The sequence below is a fragment of the Piliocolobus tephrosceles genome, chromosome 1, assembly GCF_002776525.5.
Source record: "Piliocolobus tephrosceles isolate RC106 chromosome 1, ASM277652v3, whole genome shotgun sequence".
Classification (NCBI taxonomy): domain Eukaryota; kingdom Metazoa; phylum Chordata; class Mammalia; order Primates; family Cercopithecidae; genus Piliocolobus; species Piliocolobus tephrosceles.
Genome location: NC_045434.1, coordinates 174565794 through 174581177, shown reverse-complemented (window position 1 = coordinate 174581177; position 15384 = coordinate 174565794). Strand labels below are relative to the sequence as shown.

At 51.8% G+C, this 15384-nt stretch overlaps 1 protein-coding gene across 1 annotated transcript in view; it reads right to left on the bottom strand.

Moving 5' to 3' along the window:
- The window catches only part of TRABD2B (TraB domain containing 2B), a 230362-nt gene that overhangs the window by 20475 nt on the left and 194503 nt on the right, over positions 1-15384 (bottom strand). Inside the window, exon 4 of the mRNA XM_023187726.2 lies at positions 13447-13621. Coding sequence (XP_023043494.1) covers positions 13447-13621 — 175 coding nt within the window. The remainder of the gene's footprint in view (positions 1-13446; positions 13622-15384) is intronic.

The following is a 15384-nucleotide window of genomic DNA, read 5'->3' as shown; positions in this document are numbered from 1 at the left end:
AGGGCTGGGGTCATCCCCACTCTTGCCTTTCCCTACAGAACCATAAGGCTGGAGAGGGACGGGGAGAGGGACGGGGAGAGGGACGGGGAGAGGGACGGGGAGAGGCAGCCTCCGGCACACAGGATGGAGGAACTCTCTGCCAGCAACTCTTGGACTCTACTCCTGGCAGCAAAGGCAATTCCTTTTCTGCCTCCAGGGAGACCTGTTCGAAGACAAGGCCTCCCGGCCCAACAGTGGTCCTTGCGTCTGCCCAGAGGATTTCAAGGGCTGCCAGGGAAAACAGCCCTGCCTTGGGCTGTACTGGAGCAGCAGCAAATATTTACTGACTGCTGTGTGGCTGCTCCAAAAGGAGCATTTCTGGGGCTGAGTAGAGGAGACACTTAGAGGGCCCAGGCCCCAGCCCGGCCGACAGTGCAGGCCTCACAGGACGCCCGCTGGATCTTGAGCACTGCGTGGCAATGGTTCACATGTCTGGCCAGCGCTCCTATCCATCCCCTCAACCTCAACTATTCCAGCCCTTTATTGTTCTCTGTAAGACCCAGAACAGAAGACTTTAGATGCTTTGAGAAAATGAAACCAATTAGGAACAATCCTTCTAATTCCCATTCTCTCCTTCTCTAAGCCACTCACCTTCCTTTCCCTCTGCCAGGGCAGGGAGAATGGTCACCTCCACCTAGGTGGCTACTCGTTGCACAACTCCAGGAGGCGCCATTCCCACGTGGCCTGTGCCCCAGAACTGTGTAATGCAGTTCCTGCACTCCCCAGCCCATGTTTCTACCACCCTGCCCTCTCCAGGCTTGGTTTCACAGCTCCCCATAGCTGGGTTGGCAACACTTGCAACTGCCCCGGTGCTCATGACTCCATTCCATCCTGGTTCTCTGCGTACTTCTCTCACTGCCCCCCGTCTGTCTTCTTGGAGGGCTCCTCTTTCGCCTGCCCAGTCACTGTGGGAGCCCTGGGAACCATGCCCTTGGCCCTCTTCTCACCCACAGACAGATCATCCACCCTGATGGTTTCGGTAACCACACGATGCTGACCACTTTGGAATTGCCACCTTCACCCAGATGCATTTGTCCAGTGACCTGCTGGACATCTCCACCTAAACATCCTCAGAACCTGTAGAATCCAACTCATCCTTCTCTGCAAGAATGTCTTGTGTCTCAACCAGGCTCTGCTATTCAACCTAAATAGGTCCTACCTTGATTCTTCTCTCTCCTCACCTTCATACGATCACTTCCCAGAGGCCCCCTGATGTGACTTCCTAAAGGTGCCTGACTCTGGCCTAGGTCACCATCACCTTCTGCCTGAATCACTGCAGAAATTGCTCTCCTTCTTCTCTCTAGTTCATACCCCAGAGCTGACTTTGTCAGAACGTGCTTCCATCCAGCCACCTGAGGGGGATCTAAGAGCTTTTTGAGGACAGGGATCATGCCTGATTCATCTTTATCCCTAGAGGTAAACTCAAATCTGGCATGTGGCAGTGGCTTTGTGAATGTGTGTTGAATGAATGAGTGAAAAAACCTCTTACTCCATATCCTTTCCATGATCTCATCCTATCCCCAGGAGACCTGAGCTCATGGATCTCCTCTTCTCGTAACTCAGCCCTGCCCCTTGGTGGTACTCCTCCAGATTCTACCAATCCCAGGAATTTGGCCCTTGGACCAGCCCCTGAGTCAGGGCCCAGTGCATGCTGTCCCCAGGAGCTGGCAGATAGGGACTATGCCTGCCTCCAAGGTCAGAAATCCTGAAATAGGTACCACACCTAACCTGGAACCTGCAGGGAAAGTCATGGAAAGTCTCCAAAGGGGCCCCACAATGTTGGGGCTCAGCCTGCAAGGCTTGCCCAGGCTCCCCAGGTCTCCTGGCCACGGCTCAGCAGCCCCTTCCAGCACTGACAGCTGTTCTCTGGCCAGCTCTCTGCAGGAAGACACGTTCCATTTCATCTGCTGAGGCCTCGTGGATGAGAAGAGGAGGAAACAGAGGGAGGACTATGGGGTGGGGGGCTTGGGGCACACAGAGCCATGCAGACAAAGAGAGGGAGAGAGGAGACAGAGAGAGAGAGAGGTAGAGAGAAGAGCAGAGAGACACTCACAGAAAGGGGCATGGAGGAGGAAGAGAGCTTCAGGACCAGATGGGGGCAGAAAGACAATGTGGAGAGAAGGAAAAAGGGGCCCAGAGACAGGCAGTAAGAGACACAGAGACAACAGTAGGGAGAGAGGGAAGAAGAGACACCAAGAAAAAGTGACAGAAAGAGACAAGGACAGGACAAAGAGACACAAAGACACAGAGACAGAGAGGTAAGGAGAGAAGGGAGAAAGAGGAGAGGGAACCCAGAAATGAAAACAAAAGCATGGAGGAGACCAATTCACTGAGGACATCAGGGAAGGCTTCCTAGAGGAGGGGCTCATGTATTCAGTCATGTATAGAGGACTCCCCCAGGATGAGTGGGATTCAGATGCAGATGTAAGGGAAGACAGGCAAAGTAAGGAGAATCAAAGGCCTGAAGGTGGATTGGATCTTAACATTTGTGGGGCTGGGATGGTGCCTGTCTACCTTGAGAGAAGCCAGGGTCTCACATAAAGGACACTTACATACAAACAGGAAGAGGTGCCCGGTGCAGCCCCCATGATGTTTTAGTGCAAAGAAAAAGACTCCCTGTCTCCTAAGTGCAATCTAGCCTGTGCCAGGGCACAAGGTTCAGTGAGCAGAGCACAGGCCAGGGCCAGATCTACCCCGCCTCCCATCAGCCTGGCACAGCCTGACAGCCCCTGTTGATCCTCTGACGTGGGAATGCAGGGTAGAGCGAGTCTTGTCCTGGTGTTAGGACTGTTAGAACACCTCACTCATCAATCAACCATGTCACCTTGGGGAGTTTCCGTTCCCCCTTTGTGCCTCAGTTTCCCCACATGGTGCTGGGCCCCATGGTCTCATGGGTCCTCCCACCTCTACGATTCCTTCTTTTGATGACTTGAACACACAATCATACTTAGTGGGCCTCCCGAGTACAGAATGCTTCTCAAACGTCATTTCATTTCATCCTCGCAGTAGCCCTTTGAGGTGTTGCCAGTTTCCAGATGAGGAAACTGAGGCTCAGTGAGGGGACGGGACTCACCCAAGGTCACACACCTGGTAAAAGGCAAAGCTTGAACTTCAATCCAAAGATGTCCCAGTTTACTGCACGTCCTACTACACCCACTCTGAAGTATTGGCAGCTGCGGAGGATCCTGAGTTCACATTTGGGGGCAGGAAATTGTCAGAAACATGTGTCCCTTCCAACATTCACCAGATTGGAGAGGAGAGTGTGCAAGTGCTCAGCAAGAACAACACGCAATTAACAGGGCAGTTTCAGGGCCGTGTTGAGGGGCTGGGCAGAGGGAGGAGGGGAGAACCAGATGTTCCACAAAGGCTCCAAAGTAGCACGGGCTCCCCCCGGCCAGCACACATGTTTTCTCTCCTGTGAGTATGCTGGGTTTCCAGTTTTCTCCTCCTGGAAGAGGCATCCCAAGCCCATATTTATGTTCCGTCTGAAATTAATGCAAGGGAAACTTTCAAATGCTAATCTAGCTGCCAGGACAGGCCGGCCGGATATCAAGCTATAGCGGTGTTTGTTTTCCTGAGGAAGTGTGACAGGAGGGCTGGATGGGAGGGCCAGTGGAGGATGGACAACCGGTCTCCCAAAGAGTATCTGATGGGACACTGACAGAGCTGAGCTTCCTTTCTCCTGCTTTGCAGGCCGCCCAGGGAAGGGCTGGGGCCCTTTCGGTTCAGTGGGGCCTGAGATGACACCATCTCTGTACCCAAGCTTGTGCCAGGAGCTGACACACACAGTCCCCTCCCCTGAGGAGGTCACGGTATAAAGGGGCAGATGGGCAGGCAAACACTCACAGGACAGCATGAGCCATGCAGTGCCAGGCGCACGGGATTGAAGTGGAAGGAGGGGACCCAGACTAAGGAGATGAGTGAGGAGTGAGGGGAAGAGAGGAGGAAGGGCGTTCCTGGCAGAGAGCACACTAGGAGCACATGCACAGAGGGGAGAGGTGGTGTGGCACATGCTGGCCAACAGCAGTTCTGGGTTGCTGTAATATTAAGTGAAAGAGGAAGTGGCAATAGCAAGGGTTGGAGCAGGGGGGCGTCCCTCCTCCATGACATTCTGATTGCTGCAGGACATGGTGAAGGGGACAGATTCAAGCTGGGACCAAAAAACACTCTCCGAGCCAACCGTCCAGTTGTAAGGGAGTGAGTGCTCCACCCTTGGAGGTGTGTAAGCCGAGGGTCGAAGAGCACTTGTCAGGCCTGTGAGGGGTATTCAGACATCCTATGGGGAACTGGCTGTATCTGAGTGGAACCAGGGATTCTGCCCGCTTTAGCAGCCTTTACCAGCCTGCTCCTCTTTGGAAGCTGTTAGAATGCAGGACGTCAGAAAGCAAAGTGCCCCAGGGCTTCAGCTGGATAGCTCAGCTCCACCATGAACACCGCAAAGATGGATACAAATTCCGAGAAGAGCAACCCTGCTGAGGCTAACAGAACTTGCCCTGTGCCACACTGGCAGAAAGGGGCAGAGCTGGGCTCAAGCCCAGGCATGGCACCGGGTGTGTCCATGTCAAGGCCCAGACCCAGGTAATGGCCGTGCAGGGTGATTTCAGGTCAGCACAGGACAGAGCCTGTGATGGGTTCTGTGAACTGCAGGAGGCAGTGCTCAGCCAGGGATCTCCATGGCCACGGCAGTCACTCTTTACAACATCCAGAGGCTCCTTTTTTAGAATCACAACACCCCAGGATTCCTGGGAGCTCCCTGTTGGCAGGGACAGGGACCCATGCCTCCTGAGCCTCAACGCTACTTGGAGCTGAATTTGGCTCTTGGGATTTTCCCACAGCGTCCCAGTTGCATCCGAGCACTTCTGCCCCTCGACCCCAGTGGCTCTACTCTCTCCTGTGTGGGAGTCCTGCTCTTACAGGACTTCGAGCTCTGAGGGACCAGGGACCCTGAAATAACGGTGGCAACACAAGAGCTCACATTTACGGACTGACTGTGCAAGGCCAGGCCCTGAGCTGTAGTGCAAGTCCAGGTCCTGAGCTGTAGTGCAAGGCTAGGCCCTGAGTGCTAGTGATCTGGATCTCAGGCTCATCTGCGGAGTGGGAGGCTGCAGGCTGAGAGAACTGAAGCCACTGATCTGCCCAAGGCGACTTCTGATCAGAAGAATGCAAGGTTTCTAACTCACACAGTCCAGATCCAAGCCCATGCTCTTAATCTACACTTTCTTCTTCTCTTGCCTTTCCCACACTGTCCAGGAAGAGTGTTGAGCTCCTTGCCAGATTCGTACATTCTCCTTCACTCCTGGGGTGTGGGCACTCTATTCTTCTAGACTCTCCCCTGTTAAGAGGGTGAGGGCTGGCTCCAGATAGGGACAAGCCGGGAGGGGATGTTCCTCTGGCTGGCTGGATGTTTTGGCCTGAAGCAGCAACGGCGACTCTGGCCAAGGATCGCAGCCCTTCACAGGCATGCCAGCTGCCAGATGCATGTGTGGTGGGGTGGCAGGGCCCTTTGAAGCACCGTTGGAAATTCTGAAACACTTCAGATGCCGTGGCCTCAAGCTCCAGCTTGGGGAGTGTGGCAGACCAGGGCGCTTGCCGGTGAGAGAGGATAGCAGCTGTTATTTTTGTTTGTTCATTAGTTTTGTTTTTTTTTGAGATGGGGGTCGCACACTGTCACCCAGGCTGGAGTGCAGTGGTGCAATCTTGGCCTACTGCAGCCTTGACATCTGGGCTCAAGCAACCCTCTCACCTTAGCCTCTTGAGTATCTGGGACTATAGGCATACATCACCATGACTATGACTGGATAATTTTTTATTTTTGTAGAAATGGGATCTTGGTATGTTGCCCAGGCTGATCTCGAACTCCTGGCTTCAAGCGATCCTCCTGCCTCAGCCTCCCAAAGTGCTGGGACTATAAATGTGAGCCACCGTGACTGCCCTGCCTCTTGTTTCTAAGGTGAAAAAGGCCCTATGTGAACCATGACTGCTCTTCTGTGCCCAGCTATGAGCTCTGAAGGGCTGCCATTTCTGAGGTCACCAAGTGAAGAACCACAATGGAGAAGGAGGTGGGTGTGGGTCCTGCCCTGAGGACTATGGAGATGACGAGTAAACTGGAAGACAGCTGGATCTGTATCAGGGAAATTTCAACGGTTTTCCACCTCCTCCAGGAGGAGGTGTTAGGCAGGTGTGGAAATGCTGAATGTTGGGGGCTAAAGGGGATCTTGGACCTAGCTCTGTCTAAAGCCCCTCACTGTGCAGACACAGGAGGAAAGACTCTGAGAAGGCCACATAGAAGATCTCAGAATCTCCTTTCTACTCTCATGTTTTTGGTGTAACTCTCACCTTGCTCTATTTTCTTTCTTTTCTGGCTTTTCCCTACCTAATCATCTTGCCGCCTCCCCTCCCTACAAATGCTCCTGCTTAGCACTAAACTCCCCCTCCTCTAACTGTGATTGCATGGTTTACTCAACAGTACCTGGGACTCTCTTTCCTTAGGTCTTTTCATTTGTCAATCTAGCCTCAACTTCCAAAGGCAGATGTGACGTTGCTGGACCCCTTAGTCTCCCACCAGGGAGGCAGAAGATGTGAGTTTTAGGCTGGGTTTTGCTGTGGGGTAATGTAGAAGCAGGCTGCATTTCTGCTCATGGACCTCAGGGTTAGTGCGTTCATTCATTCATTCATTTATTCAACAAGTGGGTAATACGCACCTTCTTAGTGCTCAGGGAGTGGACATCTTAGACTGGGAGCATAAGAGAGGCTGTGATAGCAAAATCCTGGAGGCCTATGGGAGCCCAGAGAGGAAGTCAGGGAAGCCCTAGCAGAAGAATTCCCAGCAGAACAGAGAGCCCAAGCGGCAGCTGGATGGATTTTTTAGGGACCAGGTCATTGGGAAGAATGACCTAGACAATGTGACCACCATTTCACTCCAGTTCTAAGACTCTCTGACTTCCCATCTGTACTTGGATTTACTGATTAGCCAAATGGAATAATAAATACCACTTCTGTCTCCCTCCAAGAGGAATTGAGGATGTGGAAGGGCCATATAAGTTGATGGATATGGGAGTTTTTCAAGCAGGGTGGTGTCTACTCTCTAGGGAGCAATTTCTATCGTTATGAATTTTAAAAGGTGTTAATGGTATTCTGTATGTTGGTCTTATACCTCTCTCTTCTCTCAAGCCTGAGTCTTTACCTCTGATCTGCTTCTGTGTTCCAGCTTCACAGGTGTGTTTTGGATTATGGATCTGTGGCACTCTAGCTGGGGTAGAAACAGGCTGGCATGAGCCTGGGGGCTGCATCGCCAAATGTGTGGGTGCCTGGGTAACGGAGCCAGTCTCTCTGTCTCTGGTGTTCACACTGTTTGCCTTTTAACTCTTCAAGTTCTGCCTTCTGCCTGGACTTCTGCTCCCTGTGGAGCGGGTGACAACAGTCCTGCATAGAGTGATTTTCATTCCTGGAAGGCTCTTAGCTGCATACTCCTCCCAAGGAATCCAAGAGTGGTTGGAGCAAATAATGCTAGCATGTTAGAAGGCTCTGATTATAGCATGCTGGAATGTTAGAGCCGTGCAACTTTAAAGTAACAGCATGTTAGGGTCAAGGATTTTGGAATGTCAGAAGTTAGAATTATACTCAGATTATAGCATGTGCTAGGGATGGAGAGTGTGTGATAACCACTGGTTCTCAGAGTTTGAAATGAATGGGCCCTAGAGCTTACCTGGTCCAACCCTGAGTCCGGCTTGTGTCTCCAACCCAGCTCCTCTAATTCCTACATTACTCATTCTAGTCCAGGAAAAAATAATGCTAGATTTCTGGATGGCTGAACAAGTAAATATCCTGAGAAACCTGTTTCCCTGGAACCAAGGGTAAAATTGTAATTTTCTTCTAGTGCATAAGACTGGACCTCCACCCCCGCAACTGGGCCTGGAGATACCTTGACTCAATGGAATGAACTTCATTCTGTGTGATTTGGTCCAGTATGTCCTCAGAAAACATCTCCTAAGTGTCAGCAATTCTGAGGCATATGCGCCCTGTCCTGGAGTAGTTTACATGCAATGGGATGATCGCTGAGCAGTGGGTGCTAGGATAAAATCAGCACACAGGCCTGGGTGACAGCATCCACATTTACACCCCAGCTGCTTGGTGCTGCTGGAGAAAATCTTACACCTGTGACTTGGCAGGTTCACGGGCCCTCATTGCCAGTCAGCATCCTCTGTGTTCCTAGCATTGACAGAGCAGATTTGTGGCTGGCATGTGCCCTAATCTCAGTCCCCAGTAGACATCACAAATCATTCTGGGCCTTTTCTCTGCTGAGCTCTGATGTGACTTTATCATCTTATACCATCACGTTCGAGGCAGCTGCTACCAATCAATCATAATGGCCCACAGGAGGAAACATCTTTAACTTCTTGTCCTGGTCAATTCTTCTGGCCAGTTTCTCTTATGTCAAAGAGTCTGACCTCTTCAAACCAAGAATCCTCCCTTCTCTCTCCTTTTCCTCTGTGGATGACTTCACCTCCTACTTCAGACAGTGGTGCTCTGATTAGAAGCCATCAGCTGAGAATTTTCTCCCTTTTCGCCTGCCAAATTACTTGCCTGCCAGCCTCCTCCCTCCTTCCCTTCAGTTACAAGTGAAGAGGTGTCTTCCTCCACCCAAGGCGTCCTCCTCAACCCTGCACCCAAGCTCTGGTCCCCACCTTGCTGCCTTCTTGGAACCTCGGGCTTATCATCGTTCCCCCTCTCTCCTTTATCATCAGCCTCACCCATCCTAGAATATTCTCTTAATCACATTTCAAGCATGCTCAATTCTTTCTCACTTCAATAAAAAAAAAAAGGTGGGTGAGTGGGGAGAACAATGCAATTACCAGCTTTTCATTTTGCCAAGTAAAGACTTTGAGACTCTTATCTGCCTCCCACTATCATCTTTTTAATTTTCTTAAGTAAGGAATATTTTAACTTCAAACACCAGTTGAAAGGAGATAATGTCAGAATATAAACCTGTAAATGGAATACATTTAGCTAATAAAGAATTCACCACCTTGTACTTATTTTTCTGTTAATTATAGGCCAGAGGATCTACAAGCAAGTGGACTAGAAAATCTTGGGGGGCTCTTAAGGCTCAGCCTGTCCAGCTACAGGAGCCCAGCAGACAGAAAATGAGCTTTCTCTCCCCTCTGGCTGACACGCCTCTCCATGGCCACAGCCTGGCTCCTTTCAGAACGTCTGGGCTTGCACACTGGCCACAGCCACCTCCTGTATAGGGAGGGCTTATTTGGGCCCCTCAGCATCACCCAGGCCTGCTTAAGGTTGTCACACGTTTGCACTCCACCTGCCCCGAACTGCAGAGTAACCTCCAGAAGAGGTCACACAGTGCCAGGTTGCAGAAACATCACAGATGCTAAGAGTATTTCATAAAACGCACCAGCTAAACAGGCACTTGTTTCCACAAAATCATCAACACTTTTGTACGTATACAGCAAGGGCACCACGTGCAAGGGAGATGGCCACACCTGGGACTCAAGAGGCCAGGGTTCACATGGCAGGTCTGCCTCCATGGCCTTGAGGAAACCGCTCATCTTCCGTGAGCCTTTGTTTTGATCTGCAAAATGAGTATCATAAAACCCATCTCGTGGTGTTATGTAATCAGAGAGCCTGGAATGGTGGCTGGCACATAGTAGCGGCTTTTATGGTAAGAACCCTTCCACCATGGAAGAGCATTTTAATACTGTGTTCTAGAATGAGTGTATGTAGCACAATCCCATGAGGCAGGTGTATTGTCCCAGTTTTACAGATGAGGGACTGAAGCCCTTGGAGGTGAGATGGCTTTCCTAGCATCTCTTAGCTCACAGTGGCAGAGCCATACTTTACAGCCAGGCCTCCTGACCCCAAAGCTCTTACCCTTTGCACTGAAGCCCCCTCAGAGCAGAAGAGAGGAGAAGCCAGATTGTTGTCAGCACTGGAAATCCCTGTCTGTCCTCGCAGGCTCTCAGGGCAGGATTCTGGAGCTGGGCTGGGCCAGGGTTGGGCCAGGGTTGGGTCCTAATAAGCACTGGAGGGGCCAGGCAGGCGAAGGCTCAATCTCTCATCTTCTCATGCTTGGCCCCATCCAGACTCTAGAACCACAGAGCTTTCAGGAACTTCAGCTGGACACTAAGGCTGGGACTGTCGTGGAATGACAGAAGAGCCCCCAGCAGGGGCCTGGCTCGGACACCTGGCAAGCCTGGGTTGGGGGGGTCAACGGTGTGTCTTATGATTATGTTTCTATTTCCTGAGACATTTCTTAGAGGCACCCATGGACTCTAGGCTTGAGAGACATTTGCATGAGCAGACACATGCCTGGGAGATGGACAGGTGCATTCCTGGCAGTATAGACCCTTCCTACATCCCATAGCCTTGGGGGTCTTATGAGTTCTTTGGGACTTGGCAGGTGATGGGCTGCAAGAGCCCAGCTGAGTCCCAGGGTCCCGACTATAAGGGCAGCCCTGGGACAGAACTGCAGGAGTCCCCAGGTGAGTGGGTGAGGAGTGGAGCGGGTACGTCTTCAGGTCGCACTCCACCAAAAGAGTGCTTAGTCCCAGCTCTGCATATAAGCCAGCCTGTCACTGGATGTAGGACTCAGAAATTACATGATCATAAGAATGTAACGACGCTGGAGTGGACTTCCCTCACCACAGCTTTCGTGCGGACGTGTTCCATGCCAATACGCTGACTCTGTAACAGGCCCGCGGGGCTGGCTCAATGTCCCGCACACAAAAACAGAGCCCTTGGATCATAGATCCTGGGCCTGGGGTACAGTTCTGGCTTGTCCTGGACTTTCTGGAGGCTTTGCTCATGTCTCTGTTCTGTGTGGACCTCGGTTTTCCCACAGCTAGGATGAGGTGGGCAGCTCAAGCTCAGAGGCTCTGTCCAGCTTGGAAATTCTCGGGTGGAAAGGAGATTTGCCGTGCAGAGTGGGCCATTTGCTCCTGGCATGGCTGAGGCAGGAGAAGTGGCAACTGCCAGCAGGATCTGCATGTGGCTTCAGATCTGTTGTTTTTGGAGAGTGGATTCATGAGAGTGGAGGCGAGTCTCCCTTTGCCCTGACTTTACTGCTGGCCTGTCCTTACAAATTCACCAGCCCAGAGGAGACCAGGATGGGACACCCTGGTCAACGTTCATTTCTTCACTCATTCATTCTTTCATTCACTCAGCAAGCTCAAAACCTATTACATGCTACCAAGACACAGTGATGACTGAGTGGTGCCCCACATCTGAGGCAAGCATGGGAGACAAAGCCAGCACCACTCACTGACCACAGTGTGGGGAGCCAGTACAGAGGCAGGGAGGAGGGGAGGAGGCTGGGCTGGGATAGTGCCAGTGGGCACGGACAGAGTGGATGTGTGTGAGGTCTTTCTGGTGGCCTGTCAACAGGATTGACTAGGGACTGACTACATTTTGGAGATGGGAGAAGCTGGCATTGGGCATGACGCCTGTGTGCTGGCCTGGTGCTGCGGTGGACCTCTGTGTCCCCACAGACCTAGGGTTTCAGGAAAAAGAGGTTAGTGTCCACGGCTGCCCTCACTGCTGTGATTTTCACTGTTAGACTTTCCTGCTTTCTCGCTCACAGACAGAGCTGATGGTAGCTACCCCCAGCCCGGGGAGACTCTACTTCTGGGTCCTAGGCAGGCAGGACTACTTAGGTGGGGTGTGTGGAATGAGGGCCACTCACTGACTGCACTCTCTGGGGGCTCCCCCTAGGCCTGGGGAGGAGCCTGGGAGCTGGACGACTCAGGGTGGTTCCCCATTTGGAGTCTACTGGGGGCTGTCCCAGAGCAGGATGCACTGCCCTGATGTCTATAGGAGGGAGGGCGGACAAGGCAGTTGTTGGCAGATGGCGGGGGAGCGGGAGGGGGCTCTTCCCTGCACAGTCCTCAAAGCTGTCCTGACTCACGCTGAGCTCCCAACAGGTGCCCTGTGGCTGGAGAGTGGCTTACCCTCTCCATGCTGCCAGTCAAGGTCTTGCTCCTGCCTCTAGACCCCCTACAGAAATCCCTCCCTTCTCTAAAACCCATGGCTGAATAGCTCTGGAATCCTAGATGGCCCAAGTGAGTCCTGGCTCCTCCTGTTCAGATGAGTAAACCGAGGCTACAAGAGGGAAGGAGACTTGCTGGAGGCCACAACAGGCCATGGCCGAGATCCCGCGTGAACCCAGAACTCTTTCTGCCTAGCTGCTGTGCCTTAAAGGGGCTTTCCCGGGAGGACTGTATCTACTTCTGAGCCCCTCCCCTGTGTCTCTACTACATGAGGGCTGCAAAGGAGGGACGAGGCCTAGCAGATGTGCCCCGGCTCTTGCCCTTAGGGGTGAATGTTCAAACAGTGGACATATCCTATTACAAAACCAGGGCATCCACAAGGGCCCTTGCAGGTTAGACTGCTCGCCATGGAGGGTGGCATGAGGGTGGCAGGAGGGGAAGGGAACACAGCGGCACCAGGTGTGGTAAGCATGTCCAGGAGCCATCTCATTAATTCTCAAAATGCAGGAAGTGAGTTCTGGCAACCCACATTGTGGGTAACATGAGCAAGAAATAAATGTCTGTTGCTGTAAGTTACTGAGCAAAAGCTGGTTAGTAACAGGAGGCAAACACAGTATCCTGGTCCCAATGTAAACAAGTGTTACCGGCAGGGACAGCCATATAGAAGGGAATGAAGAGTGTGGGAGGAGAGGAAAAATGAAAGGAAAAGGAACACGGAGAGAAATGCTAAGTGAGCCCTGCACCTGAACACCTGGGTTCCACATGTGACGACCACACTTACACCCAGTATCATCATCATGATGATGATCATTGCAGCTGCCTTTTTGAGTTCCTACTATGTGGCAGGTTGTTTTTAAAATTATCATCACTAATCTTTACAACTATTCTACAAAGTAGATATTTTTAGTTCATCAAATATTGCTATCACTGCCCATTTATATACGAAAGAACTGAGTCTTTGAGAAGGTACTAGCCAAGGTGATGCGGTTGGGCTGGGATCTGGAGCCAGGACTGTGGGATGCCAGAGCCAGCCTCTCCCTCTGGGGCCACATGGGCTTCACAGCCTTGCCCCTGGCTCTGTGGGTGGGCCTGAGGCTGGGCTGGGCAGTGGGAGCTGGCTTTAGTTCTGGGCTCTCACATGGCTGCCTGGGGCATGAAGGCACCACAGAAATTATCTTGGCCATGGCAGGGGTCATCACTCCCCTTTCCCATGGGGACCATTATGGAAGAACCCTTGACCCGACTCAGGAGAACTGCTTTGGGTCCCGGTGCTGCTGCTAAGCACTGTGTGGCTTTTCCTGCCCCATCCTGGGCCTCGACTTCTCCCTCGATGAAGTAAAGGTTAGGGGAGAGCCAAGCAAATCTCCTAGGATTCTGCAAACAATCCCTTCCCCACACTGGCCCAAACCTGCTCCGAAGGCAAAGAAGCAGATCTTGTCCTCGTTCTCCCGTAGAAGCGCCATGACCCTCTTCCCCATGCGCTCATTCCTCTTGTAGATGAGCTCCTGGCGGAAGTAGCTGTCAATCTCCTGGGCCGTCACCTGCTCGTGTGGCGGGAGGGTGGTGTTGATAAAGTTGGGCAGCTGCAAAGGCAAGACAGAGGCTGCCTTCAGGTTTTTTTTTTTTTTTTTTGGATAAAGGGTCTTACTGTCACCCAGGTTGGAGTGCAGTACTACTGTAGCCTCAACTCTCTGGCTCAAGCCATCCTCCTACCTCAGCCTCCCAAATACGTATGCACCACTATGACCAGCTAATTTTTAAATATTTTGTAGAGATGGAATCCCACTATGTTGCCCTGGCCGATCTCAAACTCCTCCTGGCTCAAGCAATCCTCCCGCTTTGACCTCACAAAGTGCTGGGATGATAGGCATGAGCCACTGTGCATGACCTGCTGTCAGTTCTTTATGGAGCAAGGTGGACTTAGGATAAATATGCACAGCCCCAGTGGGGCTAGGCAACTTCCTTTTATGCGGACCCTACAGTGGGCTGCATGTTTTGTGCATGTTTCTCATCAATTCCAAAATCCTCTCAGATAAGCATTGTTATTCCAGTTTTACAGATGAAGCAAGCAAGTGTAGAAACGATCCAGGGATGTACAGAGTTGCACAACTAGTGAATTGGCAGCGCCAGGATGCGGCCCAGCTGCTGGGCTTCCACATGTGTTGGTCTGCCTTGTGTCTCTGCCCTGTTTAACCTCAGCAGATGCTGAGGTCTGGGGAGGCTGGCATTGTGCTCATCTTGTTAACTGCTCTCACTTCACCACCGAGCCCAGTGCTGGCAAGTACAAGGAATTTAGTTCAGCAAGAGGATGTGCAGGGTCAGTTGAGCTGCCTAGTACAGCAGGAAGGCCACTGAGTACAAGATTAGGCTCACCCCCTGTTCTGACGCTGTGTGGCACTGGGTAAGTTACTTAACTTTTCCAAGTCCCAGCTTTGTCATTTGTAAGATGAAACTGATGATACTGTGTGGATTCAGTAAGAGGATGGGGGCTGTCATGGGCTGCATTCAGCACATGCCACCTTACAGAGATGAGAGAAGGGATCATCACTTTTGATTTTCCCAATGCCTGAGCCACCATCTGCTGCCACCACTAACTCCCCATCCCTGCACCACCACTTTCCAGGACATAATGCAAACGCCTCCATCCATTTTTGAATACCTCAACCCCAGGACCACGGCTTCCCCCATGTTGGTTTGCTCAACAACCTAGCTTGGAGCTGCCTAGGTGTTTCGCCATCACGCCACACTATACGCCCAGCCACACGGCCTGGGAACAGCATTAACAGGGTCTTGAACTAGGCAGAGAGCTGCCTGGGTTCAGGGATAAATATTTTGTCATTCCTGGCCCCCAACACCCAGCACAAAGAAGGTACCCAGATTCCTTGAACCTTGAACTTAAAGTTGTGCTGTCCCTTTCTGACCAAAGTTGCCCCACTGTGTTCTTCTATTCCCAACATTTTGTCTTTCCAAGCTGGATAACAGGCCCAGGTGCTCCTGCACTGTCTCCTCCAATATGTGCACGGGGCTGTTGAGGAAATTGAGGTAGGGAGTCAGAACATACTCTCTCTTTCCTCACAACCTGTCAATGTCATTCCAACCTCCAAGCTCCTGCTCACAGGATGCTTTCCACCTGATGTCCCCTCTTCCACTTCTCTATCTTCACCTACCCAGGCCCAAAGCACAAGATACCAGCCCTTGCAAACTGAAGGGTGAGGTGGATGGAGAGCCTGGCATGAGGAGGTGAATTTCCTACAGGTTTAAGTCCCCAAATGGTCCTGCAGCCTAGCCACATGGCTTCTAGAGCCACTGCAGTGTTGTCAACACTCCTTCTGAGGAAAGTGGAGTA